This window comes from Amblyraja radiata, chromosome 13, assembly GCF_010909765.2.
Source record: "Amblyraja radiata isolate CabotCenter1 chromosome 13, sAmbRad1.1.pri, whole genome shotgun sequence".
NCBI classification, from domain to species: Eukaryota; Metazoa; Chordata; class Chondrichthyes; order Rajiformes; family Rajidae; genus Amblyraja; species Amblyraja radiata.
In genome coordinates this window covers 23,336,824-23,356,820 of record NC_045968.1, presented here as the reverse complement: position 1 = coordinate 23,356,820, position 19,997 = coordinate 23,336,824, and the positions used below count along the sequence as shown (strand labels likewise).

The 19,997-nt window shown below is 41.5% G+C and overlaps 1 protein-coding gene across 7 annotated transcripts in view; it reads left to right on the top strand.

The window, feature by feature from the left end:
• Nucleotides 1–19,997, top strand: part of LOC116979703 (rho guanine nucleotide exchange factor 4-like) — a 361,797-nt gene that overhangs the window by 226,653 nt on the left and 115,147 nt on the right. For 4 of the 7 annotated variants that reach the window (XM_033031414.1, XM_033031412.1, XM_033031411.1 and 1 more), the window contains 2 exons: nucleotides 5,061–5,390; nucleotides 6,731–6,866. In XM_033031414.1, the coding sequence (XP_032887305.1) occupies nucleotides 5,061–5,390; nucleotides 6,731–6,866 (466 nt within the window). The remainder of the gene's footprint in view (nucleotides 1–5,060; nucleotides 5,391–6,730; nucleotides 6,867–19,997) is intronic. The other 3 variants (XM_033031416.1, XM_033031417.1, XM_033031413.1) reach the window with 2 other exon arrangements.

The window sequence follows — 19,997 nt, the reverse complement described above, 5'->3', positions numbered from 1 at the left end:
TCATTTTGACCAGGCACAAGTGCGGTTCACCCTTGAACACCTGGGGTAATTTTCAGCCTGGTCATGCATGGAGTCATGGAGCATTACCCTGGGAATTATAGTTTATATTCCTTGCTGAACAGGGACCACTGTGACCATTTAATTCTCTGTTACAAAGCACATGTGCTTTTCTTTACTGTTAGATAATAATCCAGCAAGCAGTTTTTCCTCTGTTACCCTATGATTGCCATCTACGATGTGACCATCTCTTATATTTCTCTCAGGCAACGAGCATCTTGCACAACACTGCCCAAATTAAACAACCAAATTATTGGTAGGATTTAGAAACAGAAACATAGAAAATAGGTGCAGGAGTGGGCCATTCGAGCCAGCACCGCCATTCAATATGATCATGGCTGATCATCCAAAATCAGTACCCCGTTCCTGTTTTCTCTCCATTTCCCTTGATTCCATTAGCCCAAAGAGCTATATCGAACTCTCTCTTGAAAGCATCGAGTGAATTGGCCTCCACTGCCTTCTCTGGCAGATAATTCCACAGATTCTAAACTATCTGGGTGAAAATATTTTTCTTCATCTCAGTCCTAAATGGCCTACCCCTTATTCTTAAACTGTGATCCCTGGTTCTGGACCCCCAATATCGGGAACATATTTCCTGCATTTATCCTGTCCAATCCCTTAAGAATTTTATATGTTTCTATAAGATTCTCTCTCATCCTTCTAAATTCCAATGAATATAAGCCCAGTCGATCCATTCTTTCATCATATGCCAGTCCCGCATTCCGGGAATTAACCTGGTGAACCTACACTGCACTCTCTCAATAGCAAGAATGTCCTTCGTCAAATTAGGAGACCAAAACTGCACACAATACTCCAGGTGTGGTCTCACTTTACTTTCAGTGACTGATGTACAAGGACACCCAGGTCTCGTTGCACCTCCCCTGTTCTTAATCTGATACCATTCAGATAATAATCTGCCTTCTTGTTCTTGCCACCGAAGTGGATAACCTCACATTAATCCACATCATACTGCATCTGCCACGCATCTGCCCACTCACCCAACCTATCCAAGTCACCCTGCTGCCTCATAGCATCCTCTTCGCAGCTCACACTGCCACCCAACTTTGTGTAATCCGTAAACTTGTAGATTATACATTTAATTCCTTTGTCTAATTCGTTAATATATATTTTAAATAACATTTTTCCCTGTAAATGATTAACAATTATCTGTCGTAAATATTAGCATAAAATAAGGATTTATATTTTCTTTCTTTTTGATTATAACTGCTTTTTGAGGAACAATTGACAATACTTTGCAAGGAATGTTTCTTGAGGTCACGAGGCTAGTGACTAAAGCAAAATTCTTAGTAATATTGGCAGTATTCATCAAAAGGAGTGGTGTGGAGCTGATTTGAATGAATGCTGAGGCAGGTATCCAAACTTTCAAAGTGTTTCAAGATCTTCAATTCTACAATCATTCATCATTTCCTCCCAATGTCAATTGGATTAGGACAACAAAACAATTTTTATGTGGCTTAATTTAAAAAGATAAATGTTAGCCAAGCTTAAAACAATGATTGCTGCCTTTTTTAATGTTGCCAATAGCAACGATATACTGCACCAACAATATGGATGATATTTGATTTTGAAATGGTGAATCTACCACCTACTGGCCAAAGGTAGTAAACGCAGTTACATTATTTCTGGATCACCGTGGAGTCAAGTTGTTTACATTTTACATAAATAAATTGCACCAAAGCACATCATATAAATTTTATGGAGAGAAGGAATGGGTGACATTTTGGGTCGAGACCCTTCTTCAGACTGAATCTACTTCTCTCTGGAGATGCTGTCTGTGCCGCTGAGTTACTCCAGCATTTTGTGTTTATCTTTGGTTTAAACCAGCATCTGCAGTTCCTTCCTACACATAGAGTCAAACAGTGTGGAAACAGGCCCTTCTGCCCAACTTGCTCACACCGGCCAACAATGTCCCAACTACACTAATTCCACTTACCTGTGCTGGGTCCATATCCATCCAAACCCGTCCCATTCATGTACATGTCCAACTGTTTCTTAAACAATGGGATAGTCCCAACCTCAACCACCTCCTCTGGCAGCTTGTTCCATACACCCACCAGCCTTTGTGTGAAAAAGTTACCCCTTGGATTCCTATTAAATATTTTCCCCATCATATTGTACCTATGTCCTCTGGTCCTCGATTCCCTTTCTCTGGGCAAGAGACTCTGTGCATCCACCCGATCTATTCCTCTGATGATTTTGTACACCTCTATAAGATCCCCCTCATCCTCCTGTGGTCCATGTAATAGAGACTCAGCCTACTCAACCTCTCCCTATAGCTCACACCCTCTAGTCCTGGTAACATCCTCGTAAATCTTCTCTGAACCCTTTCAAGCTTGATAATATCTTTCCTATAACATGGTACCCAGAACTGAACACCATATTCTAAACACCAATGTCTTATACAACTGCAACATGACCACCCAACTTCTATACTCAATACTCTGGCTGATGAAGGTCAAAGTGCCAAATGCCTTTTTGACCACCTTATCTACCTGTGATGACCTTCAAGGAACAATGCACCTGTACTCCTAGATCCCTCTGCTCTATAACACTACAACAGAGGTCTACCATTTACTGTGTAGGTCCTGCCCTTGTTCGATGCCCCAAAATGCAACATCTCACACTTCTCTGTATTAAATTCCATCAACCATTCCTCTGCCCACCTGGCCAATCGACCCAGATCCTGCTGCAATCTTTCACAACCATCTTCACAATCTGCAAAACCACTAACTTTTGTATCATCAGCAAACTTGCTAATCTTGCCCTCTATGTTCTCATCTAAATCATTGATGTGATGACAAACAGTAACGGGCCCAGCACCGAACCCAGAGGAATACCAGTAGTCACAGGCCTCCAGTCTAAGAAGCAACCTTCCACCATCACCCTCTGCTTCCTTCCTTGGAGCCAATTTGCTATCCATTCAGCCATCTCTCATTGGATCCCATGGGTTCTAACCTTCCAGAGCAGCCTACCATGCAGAACCTTTTTGAATGTCTTATTGAAATCCATGTACACAACGTCTACAGCTCTGCCCTCATCGACCTTTTTGGTCACGTCTTCAAAAAAATCTATCAGATTTGTGAGACACGACCTCCGACGTACAAAATCATGCTGACTATCCCTAATCAGCCCTTGCTCATCCAAATGCCTGTATAACCAATCCCTCAGAATACTCTAGTAACTTTCCAACTACAGATGTTAAGCTCAACGGCCTATAGTTCCCGGCATTTTCCCTGCAGCCCTTATTGAAAAGAGACACAACATTTGCCAGCCTCCAGTCTTCAGGCACCTCTCCTGTATTTAAGGACGACTCGTAAATTTCAACCAGGGCTCCCGCAATTTCCTCTCTAGTTCCTGCAATGTGCTCGGATAAATCTGATCACATATGAATTTTATGGTCATCATGAGCTATGCACAATTGCATCTCCTTTTCTCATCCACCTGTGGAGACTTCCTCGACTAAACCAGTTACAATCACAGTGGCAAGATCTATTCACCTGTAGATATGTTTGCGAGGTAGTTGGGCCAAAGGAGACCAACTCGCATAAGTGCTGATTAAACTTTGATAGCCTGCAAATTACACCTACTTGTTTAGTCATAGTTAAAGTTTCTGAAAAGTTAAGAAGCATTTGGGATCTGTGAACATTAATCAAATGACTAAACCATGTTTTAAAAAATAACAAAACATATTTAATAAAAATTCAAAAAAGAAATAGACACAGTTAAAACTATTTAAATAAACTTGAATAATTAAAATAATAATCTTAAAAAATAGCAAAATACATGAATCCGTCACAGGCTGTGCAAGCAGATTGTCCATTTGAAGTGAAATGGAATTTCCCCAACTTTGTGCTCCACTGATGCATCCCATGAGGAATGGCAGAGAAAGTTTGAGAAATGTTAGGTCATTTGGGGCTTCCACCTTTCATGCTCTCCTTCACATGTGGGAAACCCAAACATTTTGGGAGATACATGAAGTAATGCAGGAGTGTGTAAAACCTTCAGTTTCTCACTGCATAATCCTCCCAACAATGTAAGGGGTACATAGTTGTCACCTTGGTGTTTGTGTCCAGTAACAAGTGGATACAATTGTTGAGTAAAGAAAGTGGGGGATCCTTGCACATGCCAATCTTAGGCAATGTCAAAAGGGTTTAATTTTTTGTCATATACTCTGGGCATAGGTACTTACTATATATCTGGTTACTTTTCCACCTACCCATTCAGCTCATTCTAATACTGATATATATATATAGAGCATAAGCAAGGAATCAATTTGGACCATTTTATACAAAATTAGCAATGTCTATTGTCAATAATAGGTTCATTGGCATCAATCTAACACGTTTATGTATGAATTGATGTTGGTGCATTCCTTGACCATCATCAGTTTTATTAAATGTAGTATGAACTTTATGTCATGCCTGAGGCAAAGCAAATGATGTCCTGAAATAACATAACTGACATAATAGTTATGACTGAAATAACATAACACATAATGCACACCCAATAAAATTAATCCAATGTTACCTGCTCTTAGGTAAGTAGGCAAACTCGCCTCAACAGTTCCCTCATTTCCCAAATATGTCCATTTCAGAGGAACATGTGTTAGATATGTTACACTTCAAGATCTTGAGTCAAATATTACAGTGAAACACACATCAACAACTTGCAAAAGCCTCATAAAGAGATTACACAACATCTACAAAATTTAGTAAGTGTGTTTACATCTGTGACATTGGGTGGGGGGGGCGGGGGGGGGGAGATGAAGACATTCTTGAAATGTTTACGAGCAGATATTTCTATGGAGGATCAAAGGGCTTGTTTTAACTACCTGCCAAATCCATAACAAGAAGAATGTCAATTCTGATATTCCTGAAGGCACAGAAAGTTAGCCTCATATTCTATCATTATGTCACATATGCTCATGTTCATTCCATGAATGTTTGAATCTGACACGTTTCTCTACCGGCACTGCCACACAGGAAGTAAGTAAGCATCCAACCCAAACCTCGCAGGAGATGAATCCAACTGCTTCCACGGTCCTGAGAAGCCACCAACAGAATCATCCGCGGCAGCGCCCAATCTCAGACGTTGGCCAGTTGGCCTGGTTATTTGGTCGCTCTGAACATGAGGTGAAATATAAACTAGACAGTGAAGATGAAACAGAAGAGTTATGTTTATTGCCTTACAAGCGATGCAGCTCAGACGAACTTTTGCAAGAAGAAGCGAGGAAGAGGCAGAGGAAGTTGATTGCAGACCTAGAGAACAGCAGAGCACAGCATGGCAGGACCACCGTTGAGGTTTGCAATGAAGTAAGATAAAGCATCATGTCCTCTGATGGGTTGTGAGCCTCCGCCACTTTTACACCTTCACATTCCTCTCATAGCTATGTGTCTCTGGATGCCTCACTTCACAAACTGTCCTCTCAATCATTTGTCTTCTGCGATAGTTTGACTTATAGTTGGCTCTGGGCTTCAGTCTGGCTGTCTCATCTTGGGGTATCACTATCTTTTCAGAATTATTAGCAGTTTCTTTGGATTTGAAGCATGCACTGGAGTATTGGTTTTAAGCAATATGAGATAACATGAAGAGAATGTGTAAATGATACATGGTTTCTGAAATTATTCTTTGTTAATCAAATAACTTGTTATCTTGGGAAGTTTCAATGAATGTCCTAGTTTCTTATTCTCTTTGCTGTCCTTCCATCATCAATTATTGTGTTAATATAACGTCATAACAAACTAGAAAGAAATATCTTCATATCTAAGTGATATTTTGGGACCATGAGCTTGCGTGTGACTGTGCATCGTGATGGTCTAAGTTATATTGATTGGCGATTTCCTCTGTGAAATTGTCAAAATGTTCCTGTTTAAAGTCTGACTTGGGATAGCAAATGGGAGAAGTTTCCACAGAATTATTTACATTGTCACAATGCGTAACAGCCAGAGATACACTCACCACGTAACTCCAACAGTGCACCATTTAATTTATTGTTGTAACAGGATCCCTTACTCTCTCCTCACCCCATAGAGCATTGGCAATAACCAAGTAACAACATCAGTTTTGAACTCATCTTTCATCAACGATTCACCTAAGCAAATTCATCTTGTTCCTTCTGTGTGCGCAGGTTGCTGAGAAAACAGACACACGATTTTCTATAACTGTTGATGTTTTTCGTCTGTGGGATTTGTTTCATCTCTTGGCTTTCTCTCCATGACTGCTTTCCTTTGTTTTGGGTATATATTACTGAAATGCTTCCAGTCCTACTATGTAGCTCATACCAGGACATGAGTGCATAATCATCTCATCTACCTGGAGGTGTTGCCTGTAGTCCACTCTTCATCTTTGAGGATAGCTAAATAATCATTTTATAAATATCAAATAATTTAATATGGGTTTGCTCGAACTGTGTTAATTATACATTTAATTTTATTATATTTAAAAGACAAAATTATCTTTGGTACAATATTGTGTGTTTTATTTAGATAAATGGGTTTAATCTTTATATTATTTTTGCATCTTTTGGGTGAATGGACTGATAGATTGGTATCCATCAATCTATCTAATGAGCAGTCATCGACATGCTCAGTATAGAGCAAAACTGAACTGGTTAGTTATTTAGACTATATTGAATTATTTATCTTCTCCACAGGTTGGAATAAGATTTCCATATCTGCCACCTCTCTCTGCTACCTTCAAAGACATTCCCTTGAGATTTCTTTCCTTATCCCAGAGCACACCAACAGGACTGGACTGTATAGGTCATAAACGATGGATGGCAACTTCTGGTAAGTAATCCAAGATTATTTAACAAGGACTTTTCTTTGAAAAAGCAAATGGTACTTCATTTGGTATTAGCAGGAGGAAAAATCCTCACGTCTTTGCAGGCCAGCCCCGGTAAACTCTGTTTCAAAATGTTCACAATTCTGACTCATTAGTATAGCACCACAGTAAACTACTTGTCCTGATTTATCCAGTTCACAATGTTTGACCTGTAGCTTAAGGGCCTGTCCCACGAGCAGGCGACTGCATGCGGCAAGCGCAACCTAACGTGGTCGCTTGAGCCATACGGCCTCGCGGGCCGGTCCCACCAATCGCCGGAGCCGTATGGAGTTGTGCGGAGCTGGCCCCGACATCGCGCGGGGCTCCGAAAAACTGACACTGTCCAATAATTCAGCGCGGCAACGGCCTGCCGGCCCGCAGCCACATTGAGGTCGTACGCACCGCCTCGACGGGTGTGCGCAGCATCTCGACGCCGTACGCAGCGTCTTGACGCCGTACGTCACGCGCGAAATTCCCGCGGACTTCGCTCGAACTTCACGTCAACTCGTACGGGATCACTCGACCTCCGCGCGGCCCCCGCTTCCGGTTTGGTCGCGCTCGCTGCATGCTGTCGCATGCTGGTGGGACCGGCCCTGTACAGGGATCACTCGACCTCCGCGCGGCCCCCGCTTCTGGTTTGGTCGCATTTGCCGCATGCAGTCGCATGCTCGTGGGACAGGCCCTTTAGTCTTTCCCTCAGCAAAGGCTACTGAATGCACACTCACCCCAGGCTGTGGACCTCATGAACATTGAACTGTCTATAACTTTCTGGAGCGAAACAATGACTCCATGCCAGGTGTACTATGTCAAGTTCTTATTAATTTTGTTTGACATTATATGCAATATTTTTTCATTTAAACTAATAGTTAATCAGTGAATTATCATCTGAAGTACTTAGATTTGATACAGCACGAGCAACTGAAGACTGAATGTTTATCTATAGCACATATTAAGAGCAATTTAGGCTGTGGTGACTGGTAAAAATTGGCTTCAGAACGCATGTTGAGATTGAGAGAAAAAGGATCAAGTAGGTTCTTCACTCCTGCTTTCCATCCATTATTCGTTGGGAAATGACCATTAGGCGTACCAATTGAGACCAGAATTGGAAAACTGGAATGCCCATTTCCATTAAATCAACCACTACTATTGCGCTTAGGAGGAACAGCACCTAATATTTCGCTAGGGTAGCTTACACCCCAGTGGTATGAACATTGACTTCTCTAACTTCAAATAGCCATTGCTTTCCCTCTCTCTCCATCCTCTCCCCTTCCCAGTTCTCCCACCAGTCTTACTATCTCCGGCTACATTCTATCTCTGCCCCGCCCACTCCCATGACATCATTCTGAGGAAGGGTCTCGACCCGATAAGTCATCCATTCCTTCTCTCCTGAGATGCTGCCTGTCCCGCTGAGTTACTCCAGCATTTTGTGACTACTCAATGTAATCTAATTTTAGGTCCTTGTTCTACTCTCCCAATGTAGAGGTTACTGCTACTTCTTTACTTAGTAGATGCTTGTTTTTATCAAGGGTGAAGTGGTCCACACAAGAGGTAGTTGGGCAACATTGTTTTCCATTCTCCCAATGTTGTGTACATAGCGCAGCCAGCATATTTGGGGTTAGTCTTATTTGTGAGCTTCCACAATACTTGTGGTCTGCCCTGGGATGGGCTCCAATCAATGGCTGCACAGGTACTGATGTGCTTGGCCTGGTAATTCACCAAGCTAATGTGTCCAAAGAATTGTTAGGTAGCAAAAATGAAAGAGAATTAATAACCAACAAGCCAGGATTATTGTCCTGAAGAGAAGAGTACTTTGCTAATTATTTGAATTTAAGAAAATCTGTTGGCATTGGAAATTAATGTGTTGGTAACTATACTGTTATTGTGGAACCATTATTTAAGATGAATACAACTCCTGGGAGATAAATAACAATGTAATTTTGATATTTTTGAGTATGGCAGCTAAGAAAAATAATGTACAGTAAATAAGATGACAATACAGGTTGCTTTAGAACCATTGATTAATATATTTCTTTAAAACAAATTACTGTACATTTTGCTAATTCGGAGACCACTATTGAAAACAATCTCTACACGTTAAAAGCTTGACTGTTTTTTTTCTTCTGCCTTGTTTGATGATTCAAAGCTATATAACACAAAACAATCTTTATAGCATTCAGATTTTGAATAACATTGCATGCTCAGGATATCATGTGGAAATGATTTCTGCAACTCATTTATTTCATAAAGTATCTGGGAAACAATGTCAAAAGTTATTCCAAAGGTAGGGTTGCCATGAAGTTTAGAGATTTGAGTTCTCATGAAATTGGGGGAAATATGAGCCGAATACCTGGGTGATCTTGTTCTAATGAGACGTCTGATATCCACACGAGCTTTGATGTCTATTCAGGTGACATCAGGTGGGTGTTTGTTGGCATGTTTGTCACATTTTAATATGGCATCTGGCGTGAATCGAGTAAACATGTTGTGGCATTAAGCTGCACACAATAGTGATTTGACACTGCAGTGCCATTTCGTGAATTGACATTTCAGCTAGCACTCCCTTTTAATCTTGCATAGCCGAAGGTGCAAGCCAGAGCAGCAATGATCTCTCACCAGTGCTACTTAAAGAAAACCTCAACTACCTCCTCCAGCAGCGCATTCTCTATACCCATCACCATCTTGCTTGAAAAGATTCCTATTAAATCTTTCCCCTCTCACCATAAACCTACTGTATTATATCCCCTTCTTAATTTCCCTACTGCATAAAATACTCTGTGCATTTACTCTATCCATTCTCTGATGATTTTAATTACCTTTATCACCTTTACCATCTCTCAGTGTCCTGCGCTCCAAAGTCCTAGCTTGCCCAACAACTCCCTACAACTCAAGCCCTCAAGTTCTGGCAACATCCTCGTAAATCTGAACACAATACTCCAAATGAGCCCTCACCTGCTGTGTACAACTGTAACATAACATCCTAACTTCTTCATTCAATACCCTGACTGATGAAGGCCAATGTACTGAAAGCCTTTTTCACCACCCTATCTACCAGGAAATTATGCACCTACACTCCTAGATCTCTCTTGCTCTACAACACGCCCCGGAGCCCTGCATTCAATGTGAAGGTCCTACTGTGGTTTCACTTCCAAAAACGCAACACCTCCAACTTATCTGCATTAAACTCCATTAGTTATATCCACAGCCCACCTGCCCATCTGATCTAGGTCCTGCTATAATTTTTTGATAACTAGCTTCACTAAGATACCACCCAGTTTACTGTCATCTGCTAAATTATTAATTTGACCCATGCTTTTGCTTATATTAAAATGTTTAAGCTCTTTCAAATGACACCATTGCATTGTACACATGTATAATTTTTATCATATACAGATGTAACTTTCTTATATACATTTTTTTTATCAGCTTTAACAAAGTAGAGGAACAGTAGCACAATGGGACAGGTGACTCCAAATTAACTCACAATAACCACGTTTTCTTAGGTCATCCCACAGGATAGAGGATGACTAGCTTCTATGGATTCTGAAGTCATGTTGCGAACAATAGACACTTCCAGAGATGCGGCTTGTGAAGTGGTTAACTCATCTTGCCACTTATGCAGGGACTCTGTGTGCTACCAATACATGGACTCTAGATTCTCAATGCCATCCCAAATGCTCCTTTTCCAAACTGAGTAGTGAGGTGAAACAAGACCCCAACAATTAAAGGAGAATGACAGACACAGAATGCTGGAGCAACTCATTTCGAGACCCTTCCTCAGACTGCGTGTCAGGGGAGTGGGAGGAGATAAAGGAAGGATAAGATGTGAAAATTAGACATCAAAAGAGATGGAGTTCAAGGAAAATGAAGATCAAGGCGAATGATTTGAGCACATCTTTGGATCTTTTCCTTTGAAATCCTTTTCCCATGGCAGCTCAGGAGAGTTTTGGGAGTCTAAAGAAATAAGCTCAGTATCCAATATTGCAAGGGAGCAATTGTGCGTCTAGTTTATTGAAACATTTCATTGGCAGTGAAATTCTTATGAACCTATAGGTGGCGTAGAATAGCCAAAGATGGTCAGTAGGAAAATAGATTCTAACTTCATTGCTTTGTTCTCATCCTCAAGTCAAGTAGAATTTACTGCCATATGCTCAAGTACGGTGAGGTACAGGTGTAAGGAAAATATTCCTTGCAGCAGCATCACAGATTGATAGACTTGAATTGAAACACAAAAGCATGAATGAGACATAAATGTACATTAATTATACGTAAAAATTAAAAGTGCTGCAAGGCAGAACAAAGAAAAAAAGTCTGAAAAAACTATAAGACATTGATGTAAAACACAATAGGGGAAAAAAAACAAATCCACGGTGTGGAAGAGGTGGTCTGTTGTATTGCAATGTTGAGATAGCGTTAGAGTTGTGCTGATTGGTTCAAGAACCTGAGAGTTGTAGCAAAGTAGCTGTTCCTGCACATGCGGGTGGCAACTTCAGGCCTCCGTACCTCCTGCCTGACGGTAGCAATGAGAAGAGGGCATAACTGGAATGGGAGGGATCCTTGATGATAGATGCCAGCTTCTTGAGGCAGATTCCCATATAGATGCCATTGATGGTGGGGAGGGCTTTGTCCATGATGGACAGGGCTGAATCCACCACTCTCTGCTGCCTCTTGTGCCATTCCAGACCATAATGTAATCAGTCGCTTTCTTCAGTGCATTCATGACATCATAAAGCACTTTGCAAGTAATGTTTCACTTGTTGGAATGGAGTCACAATGAAATGTAGTTACGTGTGGCACAAATTTATATGCAGCAAGGTTCCACCAGCAATGTTGTGGTGTTGACTGAGGTATGAATGTTAGTCGCAGCGTAGGGATGTGTCGTGGGATTTTCTACCTCTGCCTGTACTTGATTTCGGGTTTCACCAGATAGGCTGTGCATCTGGCACTGCAGTACTCCCCCAGTATCACCCTGGGAACCCCAGCCTAAACTTTCCTAACAACCTTGCCATCTGTTTATTTGATAACAAATTAAATTAACTCAAGTATGACATTTATCTTTCTTTTCAATCAATAAAATTCCTATATAAGAACACAAAGAAGCTGTCAGAAAAGAACCACTGGCGTAAACTCAGATTTATTATAAGGTTTACCACAGTTTGAGAATGTTATTGATCGTTGCATCTTCCTCTTCAAATTTATTTCAATTCTAATTTCAAGCTTCATAAAATTGGTTATCCAATTTATTTGATGTAGGAGAACAATTTTCAGGAGCTGTTAAAGGGCTCAGGTCTTCCTCCAGATTCAGCACAACCCCTTCTCTATGCAACAAAGGTCCATCATATTTTCCACGAAGACTCAGAGATTTATCGGAGGTACCAACCTCCTGAAAGGTTGTCATAAGATTTTTTGATCTTCCTTTCAATAAATTGTTTCACAGTGGCAGCAGCTGTGAGAGCTGCTGCCTCACAGCACTGGAGAACTGGGTTTGATCCCGACCTCGGGTGTCATCTGTATGGAGTTTGCACGTTCTCCCTGTGACCATGTGTGTTTCCTCCGGGTGCTCCAATTTTCTCCCACATCCCAAAGATGTACGGTGTTTGTAGGTGAATTGGCCTTTGTAAATTGCCCCGAGTGTGTAGTGAGTGGATGAGAAAGTGGGATAACATAGAACCAGCGTGAACAGGTGATTGATGGCCAGCGTGGACTCGGTGGGCTGACCATCACACCTATTTACACAAATCCCATTTTATTCTCTCCACATCCTCATCAATTCACCCCAGATCTTTGCAATATATGCACACACTAGGTGCAATTTACAATGGTAAATGAACCCACCAGCTCCTAGGTTTTTCGGATGCAGGAGGAAACGGTAGTAACTGCAGGAACCCATGTTGTCATGGGAAAATGAAATCGCCACACAGACAACACACAGACTCCACACAGAGTCAGGCCTGATGCCTCAGGTCTGACTGCTGCTGCTGCTCTCCTCTGAACAGTCATTCACATCAACAATATCCAAAAGGGTATACATTTTTAAGGGAATTTGCCACAGCAGATTCCTGCACTCTCTGACTACTCCTGGTGGTCACCCATCTCCTGGGTGTGAATACTTCATTATAATTCTTATCTATGATACTCTCAGTCTCTGGACAATTCTGAGGTCATCCAGTTACAGTTCCCCCAAGCGGTTGGTCAGGAGCTGCAGCTGGATGCACTTCCCACACGTGCAGTCTACAGGAATGCTGTAGGTTCCCACATCCTGCATGAGTAGCAAACCAATGCCCTAACTGCTATCAACATCAACAATATCCCAACAATACCCTAACTGCTATTCCTACTGCACTAAGACCTAGGAAGAATTACAACTAAAAACAGACCTTACCTTATCTTGCCTTCACCATCCTGGCTGAAGTCTCTTGAGCCATAGCTTCAGCAGTTACGCTCAAAAAAAGCACTTCATCTCAGCACAGCTTCCCCCGATGCAGGTGCTCCCTATGAGCCACTCCACTCGTGTCTTCCTTCATATCGCACTCCATTTGACATTTCTTTGCCCAAATCACATAATCTGTTCTTTGTGGGATATTTTCATCTCTAGCTATGTGTCATCAGCATCTGGAAACTCTTAAGTGATAATTGGACTGATATTTCACGGAACGCTCCTTATTCTTAGGATTGTCAGAGCAACTATCTGGTCCAACCTGGTCCTATGCTGCCCTATGTCTGTAAGATTAAAGAGCTTTGTTCCACGAGAGATACTTGCATACTTTCCTAATCCCTTCCTATTCTTCTGCTAAAACGATAGTGTACTGTATAGCCATTACTAACAGCTGCCATTTTCTGGTTTGCTGCAGTCATTCTCCGGTGTAAAGTGCTGCTGGTCCACTTCTTCACCCTCTTGGCCCTGGAATTAACCAAGGGAATCCTTTTTGGATTGCCACCAATGCCAAAATATTTGTTTTTAAAGAATTAGAACTATGCCTGAGTAATCCAGATGTGGCCTCATCAATACCTTGAACACTTGTAATAATGCTTTCTTCCTTCCAGTCTCTAACCTTCTTGTAATAAAGGCTATTACGCTATTTACTTAAAAAAAAAAAAGACACCTGGTACACAGAGAGTGGTGAATCTCTGGAATTCTCTGCCACAGAAGGTAGTTGAGGCCAGTTCATTGGCTATATTTAAGAGGGAGTTAGATGTGGCCCTTGTGGCTAAAGGGATCAGGGGGTATGGAGAAAAAGCAGGTACAGGATACTGAGTTGGATGATCAGCCATGATCATATTGAATGGCGGTGCAGGCTCGAAGGGCCGAATGGCCTACTCCTGCACCTATTTTCTATGTTTCTAAGGGTGTCAGCAGGTCAGATAGCATCTCTGGAGAACATCTCTGGAGAACATGGATAGGTGACATCTCAGGTGGGGACACTTCTTTAGACATTCCCAACTCGCCTGTTATTTTTTTTTGCGAACTGTGCATTTGAACACCTACCATGAGAGCCCTCCATAATGTTTGGGACAAAGACCCATTTATTTATTTGCCTCTGTACTCCACAATTTGAGATTTTTAATAGAACAAATTACAGGCCTGGCAGAGTGATGTTCTGCCGGGCCTGTATTGCAGCCATCTTTAGCTTATGCTTGTTTTGGGGGCTAATCCCCTTCAGTTTTTTCTTCAGCATATAAAAGGCATGCTCATTTGGGTTCAGCTCAGGTGATGGACTTGGCCACTCAAGAAATGACAATTTTTTAGCTTTGAAAAACTCCTTTGGTGCTTTAGCAGTATGTTTGGGATCATTGTCTTGCAGTGGAATGAACTGCGGGCAATGAGTTTTGAGGCATTTGTTTGAACTTGAGCAGATAGGATGTGTCGATACACTTCAGAATTCATTATGCTACTACCATCAGCAGTTGTATCATCAATGAAGATAAGTGAGCCAGTACATTCAGCAACCATACATGCCCAGGCTATAACACCCCCACCACCGTGTTTCACAGATGAGATGCTATGCTTTGGATCTTGGGCAGTTCCTTCACTCCTCCATACACTGCTCTTGCTATCACTCTGATATGTTAATCTTCGTCTCATCTGTCCACAAGACCTTTTTCCAGAGCTGTGGTTGCTCTTTTCAGTACTTCTTGGCAATCTGCAATCTGGTCATCCTATTTTTGTGGCTAACCAGTGGTTTGCATCTTGCAGTATTTCTGTTCATGAAGTCTTCTGTGGACAGTGGTCATTGACAAATCCGCACCTGACTCCTGAAGAGTGTTTCTGATCTGTCGGACAAGTGTTTGGGGATTTGTCTTTATTATAGATAAAATTCTTATGTCATCAGCTGTGGAGGTCTTCCTTGGCCTGCCAGTCCCTTTGTGATAAGTTCACCAGTGCTCTCTTTCTTTTTAATGATGTTCCAAGCTGTTGATTTTGGTAAGCCTAAGGTTTGGCTGATGTCTCTAACAGTTTTATTCTTATTTCTCAGTCTCATAATGGCTTGTTTGACTTTCATTGGCTCAACTTTGGTCCTCATGTCGATAAATAGCAATAAAAGTTTCCAAAGGTGATGGAAAGACTGGAGGAAAGACTGGGTGCTGAGAGCTCTCTTATACCAGCATTAAGAAGGTATCTAAACACACCTGAGCAATTACAAACGCCTGTGAAGCCATGTGTCCCAAACATTATGGTGCCCGAAATGGGGGGGACAATGTATAAACACAGTTGTAATTTCTACATGGTGAGACCAAAATGTATAAAAATGGCCTTTAATAAAATCTGACAATGCGCACTTTAACCACGTGATTTTTTTCTATTACAAATCTCAAATTGGAGTACAGAGGCAAATAATAAATGATGGATCTTTGTCCCAAACATTATGGAGAGTACAGTACACCCCACAGTACTTTGCTACTTTTATATTCCTCTTACAAAAGTGCATGACCCAAAAGTACATGAAACCATTTTTGAAGTTTTTTTCCCACACTCAATCTATCTCTATCCTGTGGTGGAGTGGAAATATCCTTGTTGCAATATGTTCTCCCACCTGTTTTGTGTCGTGAGCAAAATTCAATACATTACAATCAGCCCCCTCCGCCAAGTCATTAATATAAATTGATGACAACTGAGGGACAAGAATTGATCTGTCATATTCTTCCAGCTTCAAAAAGACTCACTTATGCTGATCTTATTTATTTTTCTATGTAATACCCAGTCACCTTGTTAATTTATCCAAATTCATCACATCTACAGGTATTCTTCTGCTGAATCTGCAGATGTATATTTGTATTTTCAGAAGACATTTGACAGTGCCACATAAAAGGCTGGTGCATAAGTAAGAGAAAATAGATTTAATCTTCCTTAATTCCTTAAATTATCTATGAGTGCAGCTGCAGTGCCAAATCAGGACCCCTCCCCCTTCCCTCAGCAGAATATTTCAAAATTGGCTCCAAACAAGTGTCTCAACATAGACACAAAGTGCTGGAGTAACTCAACGGGTCAGGTAGTATCTCTGGAAAAGGAGACGTGACATTTCAGGTCGGGACTTCAGACAGTCACCTATCCTTTTGCTCCAGAGATGCTGCCAGATCCACTGAGTTACTCTTGCGCTTTGTGTCTATCATTAGTTTAAACCAGCATCTGCAGTTCTTTGTTTCTACATTTGGTTTACTCGACTGCGAAAGGTATGCCTACTTTGAAGAAGTTCTCTTCCTCTAGTCTGAAGAAGGGTCCCGACCTGAAACGTTGGCTATCCTCTTCCACCAGAGATGCTTCCTGACCCGCTGAGTTACTCCAGCACTCTGTGTCTATTTTTGGTATAAAACAGCATTTGCAGCTCTTTGTTTCTACAAGTATTCAAACAGGTTTGTGGCCTCCACTTGAAAGGATGTGTATAATCATGAGCTGCCCTCTAATGGGAAGCATTCCTGATGTATCGCAGCTATTGTCACGTGGTCATCACCCAAGCACACCACCCAAGACATTTAAATGCCAGTTGCACATTGTGGCTGTCATGGATGTGAGGGAGGCTGGAGGGGAAATGGAGAGAGCCTCAGTGCCTTGTGAAAGGAGCGAGACACATGTTCACAGACATACACCCTCCTGTACCACCCATCGTAGATGGTTGTCCAGAACCACTGCATAGATTTAGCCTATAAATGATAATAGGAAGTGTCTTTGCATCCATCGCTTCTATCGACACAGAAACTGCCAACAACATGAGCGAAGTCAGCTGGACTGGAAGAGACGCCGTGTGGGAAATGGCATTTCATCTGGATAAGAAAATAATCCTCCTCCTTCTTCTGAGAATTCGGAGCACTGATGCATTAATTATGTGAATTCCTCAGTGTTACTCTCCTGAAGCCTCCCTGTGGTATTTTGAGCACAGCCTGAGCATGCAGGAGAAAGCAGGGGGAGGAGTGTCACGGTTGAGTTTTGGTGCTCTCTTGTGAAGTGGCCCATTTTGAACCAGGTGGACTTAAGCACAAAACTTAACGGGTCTTCTCCATTGTTTATTACTAATGCCGAACCACAGTTGTTTTCTAGATCTGGTAACTCTCACGTAGTTTGGTAAACACCTGACACTGGGGAAAAGAGTGAAGTTAGGGTGATGCAATGGCCCATTCCATGCATTGGGCTACATTGACTCTTGTTCACATAGCATTGAAGAATCCAGCAATATGTGGTACAATTTCCAGGCAATATTGGGTGATATTGAAACAATTCAGGAGTTTTTCAATATCACCGAATAGTAAACTCCATTGCAAGGCAATCCAGGAGTGTAATAACAGTGAACCCTTACAATATGAATTGAATGGCTTACCTTATGTAACAGATATTTTATAACTTTAACAATACCAGAATAAATCACTTAATAAGAAGCAGGAAAGTAAAAATCATGAAGTTGATTTATTTTATACTCAGCAAATGAACACGAAGTGAGGGACGTAATCAGCTCTCACCTTTACTTGATCTATTCCAGAAAATTAACCCAGATAACACATAACAAAGGAAAGCATGCCAATACAAAAATAAAACACTGCAGATGTTAGAAATCATACATAAAAACATAAAAAGATGGAAATGCTCAGGAAAGCAGGCAGCACCTATATATGGAGAGGAAAAAGGAATTATTGTTGCAGCTCAGTGACATTACATCAAAACTCAGTATCCTGTTCTATTCATACTTACATCGACTTTAATTTCACGATCAGCTTATGGATAATAACTAGCTTTGGCTTTGAGATTAGTCCCTTTGCATTAATTAAGTTAGAGTAGGCCTCCAGACAGAGGTGTCAAGAGTCAAGAGTGTTTTATTGTCATATGTCCCAGATAGAACAATGAAATTCTTTCTTGCTGCAGCACAATAGAATATGTGAACAATCAGAGAGAAATAAAAGTCCATATATACATACCCCAGAATATATATATATATACACACACACACACACACACACACACACACACACACACACACACACACACACACACACACACACACACACACACACACACACACACACACACACACACACACACACACTGTACGTCCACACTAGCAGCAGATTTTCATATCGTTCAAGAGATTACTCCCTCTAGCCACTAAGTAAACTACATGGTTAAGGAGAATGTCGTAATACGCATGTGAGCTCTTCATGAGATCTTCAGAGCATTTTTACAGATAAATCTTCATAACACAGTCTTTTGATTAATAGTTTCTTTATTGATGAAGAAAAACAATAAGATACATCCGACCTTCTTCTCCGACTCGTACACTTTAATCTTTGTCAAACTCCAGCATATCGCTTTAAACGTTAGAAAACTCCTCATGTCTCGGTTAAACATCACATTGGGTTGATTGGGCCTCAGCACCCCCTTGTGTAACTGGCTACTGGACTTCCTCACTGACAGACCCCAGTCAGTGCGGGTTGGAAACAACACCTCCAACATCATCTCTCTGGGCTGTGTCGTGAGTCCACTGCTGTTTACTCTGATGACCCACGACTGTTGTGCCAGGTTTAGTACAAACCACATCATGAAGTATGCAGATGACACAACAGTGGTGGGCCTTATCCGGGAAGACAACGAACTGGCTTACAGGGAGGAGGTGAAACAACTGGTGGACTGGTGCAACACGAACAATCTGATCCTGACATATTGACAAAACAATGGAGGTCATCGTTGACTTCAGGAGAAACCGGCACAGTCACACACTACTACACATTAATGACATAGATGTGGAGTTGGTCAGTAGCACTAAGTTCCTGGTGGTGCAGATCACGAACAGTCTGACCTGGTCACAAAACATCGCATCACTAGTTAAGAGAGCGCAGCAGCGTTTGCATTTTCTGCGCCGGATGAGAAGAGCTCACCTCCCCCATCCCGTCCTCACCACTTTCTACAGGGGCACCATAGAGAGCATTTTGACCAGCTGCATCTCTGTCTGGTTTGGGGACTGCAAAGCCTCTGACTGGAAGTCCGTGCAGAGAGTGGTGAGGATGGCTGAAAAAATCATCTTCCTTCAATCCGGGACATTGCGTGCAAACGTTGCTTGTCCAAGGCCAACAGCGTTATAAAAGAACCCACACATCTCCAATATGGACTGTTCACTCTGCTGCCCTCGGGCAAAAGGTATCGCAGTATAAGGAGCAGAACGGCCAGGTTTTGCAACAGCTTCTTCCCCTGAGCCATCAGACTCGAATTCCATATAATGTGCCGCCACCATTATCTATTTTATCTATTTTATCTTTTTATCTATTTTATCCTTTTGTTGTTTTATGTTGCACGGTGAGCCAGCTGCAACGAAATTTTGTTCAGACTTGCATTTGTTGGTGTATTTTTGAATGACAATAAAGTCTTTGATTGATTGATTGATTGACATTGTCGAAGGGTAAGTTCAAAACTAAACACTAAGCTTCTCCGCAAGAAACCTAGCTCCAAACATGCCCTAGAATAGGCAATAAATCCCACCCACTTAATAACGGGCAGTCTAAAATTTAAAGGCACATGCCATAATTAATGACACGCAAAATAAGCCAAATGGCCACTACACACACAAAAAATTAAACTAGACAGCTTTTGGAGGGAAATATTAGCCACCTATTATATATAGATA